This window comes from Phalaenopsis equestris, unplaced genomic scaffold (genome assembly GCF_001263595.1).
Source record: "Phalaenopsis equestris unplaced genomic scaffold, ASM126359v1 Scaffold000287, whole genome shotgun sequence".
Taxonomy (NCBI): domain Eukaryota; kingdom Viridiplantae; phylum Streptophyta; class Magnoliopsida; order Asparagales; family Orchidaceae; genus Phalaenopsis; species Phalaenopsis equestris.
Window position 1 is genome coordinate 971772 of NW_018164729.1, and position 10566 is coordinate 982337.

A 10566-nucleotide genomic window follows, 5' to 3' on the forward strand; every position below is an offset into this window, starting at 1 on the left:
TAATCCTGATGCTCGAAGTAAACTTGAGGCTAAGTCAAAGAAGTGTTATTTCATTGGCTATGGAGACGACACATTTGGGTATTATTTTTGGGATGATCGGGATCGAAAGACAATAAGGAGCAGAAACATGATTTTCAATGAGTAGGTTATGTACAATGACAAGTCCAGTACAGTTTCTGAAACAACACTGCAAGAATATGAGTTGGTAAGGTTTGATGATTTACTAGAGGTCACAGTGCAGGGCAAAGGTACAAGTGACGAGGAGAGTGGGTCTGGGACATCCACTCATATTGTTCTACAATCAGTTTCAGAGCAATCAACCCCTACAGCTACAGTTCGCAGGTCAGAAATGACTAGGCGCTATCCACAACATTATTCTTCAACTTTAACTACATTTTGCTGACAGATGATGGAGAACCTCAGGTTATGAAAAAACCTTGCATAATGAAAATTTGAGCAATTGGGAGCATGCCATCCAGGAGGAGAAGAATTCTATGTTAGAAAATAAAACTTGGGAGTTGGCAGAACTTCTACCAGGGAGTAAGGCATTACACAACAAGTGAGTGTATCGGGTGAAGACTGAGCATGATGACAATAAGAGGTGCAAAGCTAGACTTGTTTTAAAAGGATTTCAACAGAAGCATGACATTGATTATTCCGATATTTTCTTTCCTGTGGTGAAGCTTACAACCATCAGAATGCTACTGTCTATGATGACTACTGAAGATCTCTTCCTTGAGTTGTTAGATGTGAAGTCAACTTTTCTTCATGGAGACCTTGAAGAAGATATCTACATGCCCCAACCTGAAGGGCTTGTGGTACATGGAAAGGAAGACTCGGTTTGAAGATTGAAGAAGAGTTTGTATGGCTTGAAGCAAGCTCCTAGACAGTGGTACAAGAAATTTGATAATTTCATGCACAATACATGTACAACAGATGTCAAATAGATCATTACTGCTATGTCAGACATTTTAACAATTTTTATATTATTCTACTGTTATATGTCGATGACATGCTAACTGCAGGGGCTAGTATTGATGATATCAATAATTTGAAGGAGCAGATGTCAGAGCACTTTGCAATGAATGATTTGTGAGTTGCAGAAGAAATCTTTGGTATGAGAATTGTCAGAGATAAAATCAGAGGCATGTTAAGACTCTTTCAGACAGAGTATGTGAAAAAGATACTTAGCATATTCAATATGAATGAGGTCAAGCTAGTTGGCACACCCTTGGGCAGTCACTTCCGACTCAACAAGAATAAGTCACCCAAGTTAGAGGAAGAACGTGACCACATGAGTAAGGTTTCTTATGCTTCAGCTATTGATTCACTTATGTATGTTGTGGTTTATACCAGACCAGATATTACCCATGTAGTTAGAGTTGTTAGCTGATACATGAGTAATCCTTGAAAGAAACATTTAAAAGCAGTGAAGTGAATCTTAAGGAATATAAGAGACTCTTCATAAACTTGTTTGTGTGTTCTCTGTTTTTTGGGTTTGCGAATTTTCTCGTTCTATTTTTTCACTTCGTCATATATCGTTCTATCATATATATACCAAAAAATGTTGTAATCATGCGATACACGGTAGCATGGCAACATTAGAGCCCACAACCGGACATACAGTCTACCGCACTAGAAAAGATAGCTTAGTGCTGCTCCATAATAAAACACTTTTTACATTTTAAAAAATTAATATAAAAATCAATCTGAACTTACTGTAAAAAAAAAAAAGAAAATAGAAAAATTAAATGTGAAAATTTTAATATATATATTTATGTGAAAAAGAAACCTCGTATTTTCCTGGAATTCATGAAAACCCTCACTGTACAATCAGCAACAATCGATGCTCAAGAACAATGAGGGCATCGAACCAGCCCATTCTCATTACAATTCATGCATCTCCTAAACCCACCACCAATTTCATCTTCTTCCCCCTCCACAAACACCTTACAGCTCCCCCAACAGACCTCACATGGCCGAAACCTGTAATCACCACAGCCCTCACAATCCACTCCATTGCTCCCCTTCAAACCATTCGCCATCTCACAACCCTTCAACGCTTCCCCCAATTCTCCACTCTCGTGCATCTTCTCCACCTCCTCTGCTTCTCCCAGATATCTTCCATCAGCAAAAATCTTCGGGAGCTTAGTTCCAGCGCCCAGAATTTCACTCAATTCATCCCTGAAACCTCCATGCATTGAAACATCTCTTTCGTCGATTCGGACTCCATAGCTCTGAAGAATAGCTTTAGCGTTCAGACAATCTTCGTATGTCTTCCTCACTCCCCTGAGGCTGGTGGAGTAGAGAACCACTTTCCCCTTTCCGGCGGACGGCGGTTTTTTCAAAGGTGATATTTTTATGCTGGTGTTCGACTTAAAACTTCGTCTTCTTGCGTCAATTTTCTGCTGGAAATCGGCGACTCTTGCTTTTACGATTCCGGGGAATTTTGGGATTTCTTCCGGCCTGTACTTCGCCGGAGAGAGGCGATGGCGAAGGGTGGGGTGTTGTGGAGATAGCTCTGTCATGGCTTTTTGGAAAATGGTGATTACTTCAGGATCGAGTTGATCTGTTTTTATCCATAATGGTTTTGGGGAGCCAGCTGCGGAGGTTACTAATGATTTGGAGATCGCCGGAGGTGGTTCCGGCGAAGCTCGGATTGTTTCGAAGGAGAAGGATCTGTTGGCTTGTGATAGCTGGAGAGGCAGAGGACTTTCGCACTCATCGAGACCTTCCATGAGCTCCCAGGTGTTGATCATCTCCGATTCTGGCTCCGGTTGTTCAACATCACCAGCGGCGGCGATGGATTTGGGGGCTTTCTGATCGCGATCATTTGTGTTCATGATTTCCGGATCGAATGAATCTTGATTTTGATCGAGTCTGAGGGAGCCGAGAGTGGAGAACGTGAGGGAGACGACGTGGAGACTGTCGCCTTTGCGTTGGGAGCCATGGACGACCGGCATGGAAAGGCTCCGGCAATACGACGGCGGACTTCGCCGGCGATCTAAGTGCGCCTCTCTGGAGCCCACGCAGCCCATCGGAGAAAAACGGTGGAAAGCAGAGAAAGGCGAGATTTTTTAGTACTAATCAGAAGCAAAATCAGATATTTTTTGAGTAAATGAAAGGGGATTATGAGAAAGGTTTGGGATCTAAGCGGAATGAATTAAAAAATTAGACCATCTGAGAAAACAAGAGTAGTTGCCGGCCATGAAGAATGAACTGGAACGCATTAAAAAGAAAATTTTTTGAGTGAGTTGGAAACGACGAAGGAGGAGAATATATATATATAACAATTGCAAGGGTACGCGCCATTAATTAAAAAAAAAAATGAAACCTGCGTCGAAGAAACCAAGAAGAACTTTCGTGAGAGAGACAGAGAAGGAAGATGAACGAATGGCGAACGCGATGAAGATATTCGTAGGCTTCCTGGAGAAAGAGACTGCGAGCCAGATTGTGTGGACCTACGTACAAATATTTTATTTATACAATATTTATTGACGACAATAATATTTTAGAATGTTTAGCATTTTGCGAAAGAAACGTGTGATTTTAATTCAGACATCTCTGTTTCAAATTCATGTTTTACACCCTCCTTAACTTCATAAATATTTCAGATACGTAATTAATAGATATTAATGTAAATTTAATTTAAAAAAAACAATAATATTCTTAAATCATTATTTTTGCATTTATGACCCATTAGTCTAATTTTCAAGAGAAAATTTACATAAGTCGAAATTCTTATGTCTACCTATCTAACATCTAAACTTCAATTTTATATACATGCCATCATCTTATATATGCCATGCATTAAAAGTTTGTTAAAAGTTAAAAAAAGAGATTTACATACTAAAGACAACTCTTATGTATTTGCACGTCTAATAATTAAAACTTATATATTTACATTTAGAGGACCTTTATGTTATAAACATGTGTATGAAATTATGTATTTCACTTTTAAAAAATCATGATAGTAATATTATTATAGTTATTAAATATTTGAAAATCATGTGTGTTTATGGATGTAAATACCCAAGGTCAAAATTGTGGTATTTATTATATGATATGAAAAATTTATTGGTAAAAATGTAAAAAAATAAGAATTAGACGGTATAAATGGGCATTTAAAAAATATATTCTTTGCAAGTGTAGTCAAGGCTGTCAAGCTCACATTAGTTGAAAATAAAAATGAAAATTCCATTCGAGCACTTATTGAAAAAAGTCAAGCTGACACGTAAGAGAGTTTATTTATTTATTTTTTTTTCCGAACTGAAATTCGAGAGTCGGTCAAAATAGCAAGCCTACATATCGCCGGCAAGTGAAATGCGCGCCACGTGTGGAGATTTGAACATGATTTTAAATTGTTTCCTGTTTAAAATATTCAGGGGATCCAGTTTAAGTACCGTCACACGCGGGTTGTTTAAGAAAATTTTCCGTTTAAAAAAATTTGGAAGATTTACATGCATAACACTCCATTTTTATCTATTTACATATCCAACACCTAAACTTTAATTTTTATTCACATAACCCCTGGCTTATGCTCATTTTCTTGACTTAAAACGGTGCTATATTTTATGACATGCGAAAAGGGAGGGTGATATAAATGCAAAAAATAAAGTTTAGGCATTAGATGGGTAGATACATAAGAATTTGGTCGTATGTATTTAAATTGCCCACAAAATGAAAGAGGGATATAAGAAATAAATTTCAAACTATTGATTTAGCTTTGAGATAATTATAATACTTAAGATATAATTAAAATTAGATTTTATCTTATTTTAAAGTAATTTAAAAAACAAAATATTATTCTTAGTTAAAATTTAATCATAATAATTGAGCCATTTTTTTTTATACATTTTACTTGGAATTTTAAATTTCATTTAATTTTTTGAGCATATATTAAGGGACCACACAATTATTATATATTTACATATCTAATGCTCGAAGTTTTGTACTCAAATATTTAGCATACGTCAGAAATACTATTATTATAATAGTTCTAACCTTTTGAAAATAAATTACATATTTTAATGCATTTATTTTGATAACAAAGTGCTAAAAATATAAATATTAAACTCCATATAAATATATAAGAATTTGTATGCAACTAAATCATCGACGCGAAGCTCAAAGCAATCGAGCGGCTAGGGATGACGCATCATGTTACAAGACAGTGATCAAAGTTGATCATATAACGAACGACAACTCAGTCAGAGTCATCCTACAAATCATGACGAGTGATTCAATTCATGGACCAAGTCTATAGTCTCGAACTGTCTAAACTCTTTATAAGGGCGCTCAGCCAGTCGCCTTGGTCGACTGAACTCAATTGCGTTGACTAACTAGTTACTGCCACATTTGAATTCAAATTGTAATAATATAAATTGGATAATAAATCATCAAGATTAAATTATATTAAAAATGATTTCAATAATTGTTTCATTTTTTCTGTAATTTTACAAAACACTTATATGAATTAAATGAACTCTTCTCATTTCTCTATGGGGACTTTCTCAATTATTTTTACTCTCTCTTGTCCTCAGGCCTAACTCTCTCAGTGTGTTTAAACAAAGGACGAGTTAAGATTCAACAGAATTATATGTTATGCATGTAAATTTTTTCTTATTGTCCTTAACTTATTTTGTCTTTAAAAATTAGAAAACCAGAAAGGGAATAAATTAAGGGACCAACCCAATCAAAATAAGTCTCCATATAAAATTCCACTTTTCTTTCTATATAAAAAAATGGTTGCAATATTTTGACTAAAATAAAATGAGTAGATAAAAATCAAGTGAAAATAATAAATGTATTACAATTTATTTTATTTAAGAGTGTGAACATAACATTTAACTTAATTTATATTTAGATGTATACAATGTGTAATGCTAGACTTAAGCTACACTATTCTTTCAATAAGAAATCACCTCTCTGAATTAATAAATAAAAGTAGGCTAACCAAAAGGGGGTTGGTTTGTCGGAACATTGTACCGTTCATGCCTTGATTGAAGGCGAATTCCATATGGGTATGTCTGCCTAATTTCTTTATAATTTTAAATATATTTGCGTGGAATAATTCTGTAAAGTATTTTGGCACATTTTCGTCATTCGGAAAGTTTATTTACTGAGAAAGTAATCTTAATTGATGTGGCGGCGTTCTAAAAATACAGTTGATCTGTTTGAGTAAACTGTATTTTGACAGCTTATAAAATTTAAAAACGCTGAAAACAACATTTTCACAGCGGCAACTTTCTGGCAATTGTATGACTTTTTCAAAAATAATAAAAATTTGTAATAGCAACCGCCCCTAGCTTATCAGTAGATCATTTTTAATCAGCTTATCAGCAGATTATCTAATAAGCTACAAACAGACCCTTAATAGTTAAAATGGGAATTTGCATACATATCACCCAATTTTTATTTATTTACAATATCTATAACCTAAATTTTATTCTATATTTATATCACTAAAAATTTTTATATCCTATAAAAAATATATCCTATAAAAAATATCATTATTTTAAAATTTAAAAGGTAAAGCACACGTTTTTGGGCATTGGTAAGGTGGGATGTAGTTAAAATTTGAAGTTTAGGCGTTCCTTGTGCAATAACATAGAAATTGAGTGGTATATATGTAAATCTTTCTGTTTCATAATATATATGATTCACAGAATGTCAAAATATATTTTAAAATTATTTTATGGTAACGTGCTCGGGTTATTTTTAATAGGGGCGTTTACATACAGATCGAGCACATAATTTTCACGTATTTATTTATCTCACTCCTAAATTGTCATATTTATACACATAGCTCTAAAATCTTTAATATTACATATACAATAACACTTCTATAACTTTCGAAAAGTGAAATATAAGTTTTCATGTATAAGTTTAATACACCGCAGTGATATGTATATGATGTGTGCAAAAAGATTCACGACAGTAAAGTAATAAATTATTGTTTTAGCATCGTGCGAGAATCCAATATACACTAAGATAAAAATATGTAAATAGCAGAGACCAGAAATTTTTACATGAAAAACATGTAAATAAAAAATATCACGGGGTCTTGCCCAGTTGAAATGTTATACAACGAGTTGATAGTAGTGTAGCCCCTTGTCACACAAGCGGGAAAGGGTTATATAGTTTCTCGTGTTACAACATTCGTGTGCGGAAAAACTCGTTGCCTCAGTGTAAAAGACAATTATTATAGCTCCAGTACTCTGTCTTCAGGGTCAACCCAACGTTTAAGATGATGCAATACTTTGTAGGTTGCTACATGATATTGTGGTGTTGGTTGTTGCTTCGTAAATTGTTTAGCATAAAGGAACGAGCGGCGACCAATGTTGGTCGATGGCCATCGGCGATTGCAGAAGCTAAAAGTGTTAGCTCGATTGTCAGTGTAGAATACCGAACTTGAAGTCCCTCTTCTCCGGGCTCTAGTCTTCATTTGGCTTAAGGTATAGTCCCATGCTCAAGAGAGGTGTAGGACACATTTATATAGTCTAGATTACAAATAAGGAATGAGTCCATACAACTCTAATCAGATGGTTTAGGAAAATTTTTTTGATTTGATGGCATTCTAAGGGCATTTAGTTATCTTAATGATGTCGGAATTCAATGATCATGGACTCGTTAAATACGTATTGTCGAGACACTTGATTTGACAATAATTTTGCTAGACTCGTAATTCGTTTAACCTTCTAATTATGCCCGAAAAGCTTCTAAAAATGATTAAATATCTTGATCTAGACTTGATTTGACTTGAATCAAACAAACTTTGGTATCATTATGTTCGTCTATTTGGGTGAGGCAGTTTGACTGTAAGTTTACTGAAATCGATATTCTTGATGTCTATTAATCAAAGTATGAATGATTATTGCTACAAAAATTATCTCAAGATTCATGTTGTTCCTTGATATCCATTCTGGATGATGAAAATTCGTTAATTGCCATGTAAGTTTCACCTATGTATACACACACACACACACACACATATGTATACACGCAGACACACACCTTACATTAAAGGTATTGGGGAGTGTCAGGAGTGATAACTTAGCACTATACTAATGTCCAACATACACATGGTTAACTGAAATTGTAGCCGGAGAATATACCAAAATTTTATGTGGAAAACCCCTAAAACTAAAACAAACCATAAGGCCTAACCTAATCAAAATAATTCATTATATGTTTGCTAGCTCGTAGATATGTCATTCTTGCAAGAGTCCCGATGAGGAGAATGGGGTTTTAGTTGCAATAGTTGTAATTAGTGCTCACCTACAGTCGGTGGTCTGCGATGACAAGTGGTGACGGCGATCAATGTTCTTTGCTGGATGACGACTATAAAGATTGGTAGTTGATGGCTAAGGAACTCAATGGCTACTTCTTGAGACTTATCTCCAAAACAAACTCTGTAATTTCACCTAAATTTCTCTCCAAAACAAACTCTAATTATAAATATGTGACATTTGTAGTTCATTTTACCATTCAATTAATATTCCAAAATCTCCAATTATGTTTAAACAAGGTGATCTGGGCTTGATCAGACTTGAATTGAACTAATTTTAGAGGCTTTCAATGTAAAAAAAATTATTGTCTTTTCTGAAAAATTTTTTTTTGTATGTGTGTGTCGTATTTTTGTACAATACTAAAATATTAATATATCACTACAACCTTGTGAATTTTGGAGTGTAAGATACACAAAATACATAAAAAGTGTGTGCTATAAACGTTAATTTCTCTATCACACACCCACGGACATATATAAAACAATAAAATAATGTGCAATACCAAAGAGATTAAAATGTATTTGTTTGTCATGTTTGGACTTATCTTACTTAAATCCAATAATTGTATATTTTTTTAATTAGATTTACATTATTAAAATACAGGCTAAGAATTTAACATGTCCACGTATTTTACATTGCATTACAATTGGAACTTCTTACCTATAACTTGATATCAATATTCAAAATCGATAACTTTCAAGTCTTACCTGTTAACTCAAAACTAATTACCTATATTATAATTTATACAGTTTGAAGGTGACAAACATACTGCACAAGTGGTACACAACTCTAATGTATTTATGTATCTAACATCTCAACTTTCTTAGTTACATGCAATTCTGAATGCACCCGATAAGCTTCACAAAAGAGAAAAAACATAAAATTATAATTTAAAAATCGCCATATTTTCTAAAATTAGAGAATAAAAATGCATTTTGTTTCATTTTCTGCCTGCTGTTTGGCTCAACTTTGATTGATTAAAAAACAAATATTATTTACCTAAATACATGATAAAAAATAAAAACTTTATTTTTTGTTTGCTAAATAAAAAACTTTTTTCATTAAATTTCTTCTGAATGAAACGAAATCGTATGAATGAATTTAATTTTTTTTTTTTTTACATCCCATAAAGTTTGTAATTGTTAACATTTATATGTCGTGATTGAAAAAAAACAAAAAAAATGTTGTCAAAAATTGACTTTTGATGAGCATTAGACTTATACAGACAACTTGTTTTATTTACTAAATATTAAAGTTTTAACAAAAACAAATCAAATCTTATTCCAAAATAATCTTATCTTCCACCACATTCACCCACAATAGTAAATTAAACAATTATTTATTTATTTTTTCACCCTTGAAGATCAAAAAGAAAACTTGAACACCATATCATGCTTGTAAACCTCTCCAGGATTAACAATCTGTGAAGGGAATTGAGGGTGATTGACAGAATCAGGAAATCCTTGTGTCTCCAAACACAGTCCATCATGCTTCTCATATATCACCCCTCCCTTACCCCCAACATGATTCAGAAAGTTCCCACTGTAAAACTGAACTCCAGGCTGGTTTGACCACAGTTTAAATCTCCTCCCTGATTTCTCATCCTTCACAACTGCAACCTTTCTCATTCCACGCCCATTCACAACATAGTTCATGTCATACCCTCCTTTAACCCAGTTGATTCGGCTTCCGACTGTCTTCGGCTTGCGGAAGTCGTAAGGGGTGCCGGAGATGGAGGAGATTGATCCAGTTGGGATCAGTTCGTCGTCGACCGGAGTGATGTGGGAGGCAAAGATCTGAACTTTGTGTGAAAGAATGGTGCCCGAGTTGTGCCCGCCGAGGTTCCAGTAATTATGTTGGGCGAGGTTTACTGGCGTGGCTTTCGTTCTCGGCGTGGCTCGCATGATGACGCTTAGCTTGTATGAACCGGAGATTTTGTATGTGACGTAAACGTCCAGATCGCCAGGAAAGCCTGTTGGGGAATTTGATCAAACATGTTGGATCATTGCTCCATCACATGGGATAAATTTACTAGGAACTTTGTTTTGTTTTTGTACTTGTTTGTCACTATTAAATTTGAGCAATATGAGAAGATAAGCCATACCTTGTTCCCCATCAAAACTATAGTAATAGAATGTAATGTAAGGGAATTCTCCATCTCCCTTCTCTTTAACTTTCCAAAACACACGGCTAAATCCTCTATGCCCGCCTAAAAATTCAGCATTGAAAAACAAAAAATCATGCAAATTTCTTATATATATATATATATATATAT

At 34.4% G+C, this 10566-nt stretch overlaps 2 protein-coding genes across 2 annotated transcripts in view; both read right to left on the reverse strand.

The window, feature by feature from the left end:
- Positions 1 to 1798: 1798 nt before the first annotated feature.
- LOC110025038 (uncharacterized protein At3g28850-like) lies at positions 1799 to 3422 on the reverse strand. The gene has a single exon (XM_020725283.1). The coding sequence runs from the start codon at positions 3036 to 3038 to the stop codon at positions 1851 to 1853; it is 1188 nt and encodes a 395-aa protein (XP_020580942.1). The 5' UTR covers positions 3039 to 3422; the 3' UTR covers positions 1799 to 1850.
- A 6204-nt stretch (positions 3423 to 9626) lies between these two features.
- Positions 9627 to 10566, reverse strand: part of LOC110025040 (aldose 1-epimerase) — a 2663-nt gene continuing 1723 nt past the window's right edge. Inside the window, exons 4-5 of the mRNA XM_020725285.1 lie at positions 10396 to 10500; positions 9627 to 10263 (exon numbers count right to left, since the gene is read on the reverse strand). Of these exons, the coding sequence (XP_020580944.1) occupies positions 9656 to 10263; positions 10396 to 10500 (713 nt within the window). The 3' untranslated portion in view covers positions 9627 to 9655. The remainder of the gene's footprint in view (positions 10264 to 10395; positions 10501 to 10566) is intronic.

Excerpts from the sequence above, each read along its gene's own strand:
- LOC110025038 (XM_020725283.1), bottom strand. The coding sequence starts at position 3,038 with ATGGGCTGCGTGGGCTCCAGAGAGGCGCACTTAGATCGCCGGCGAAGT.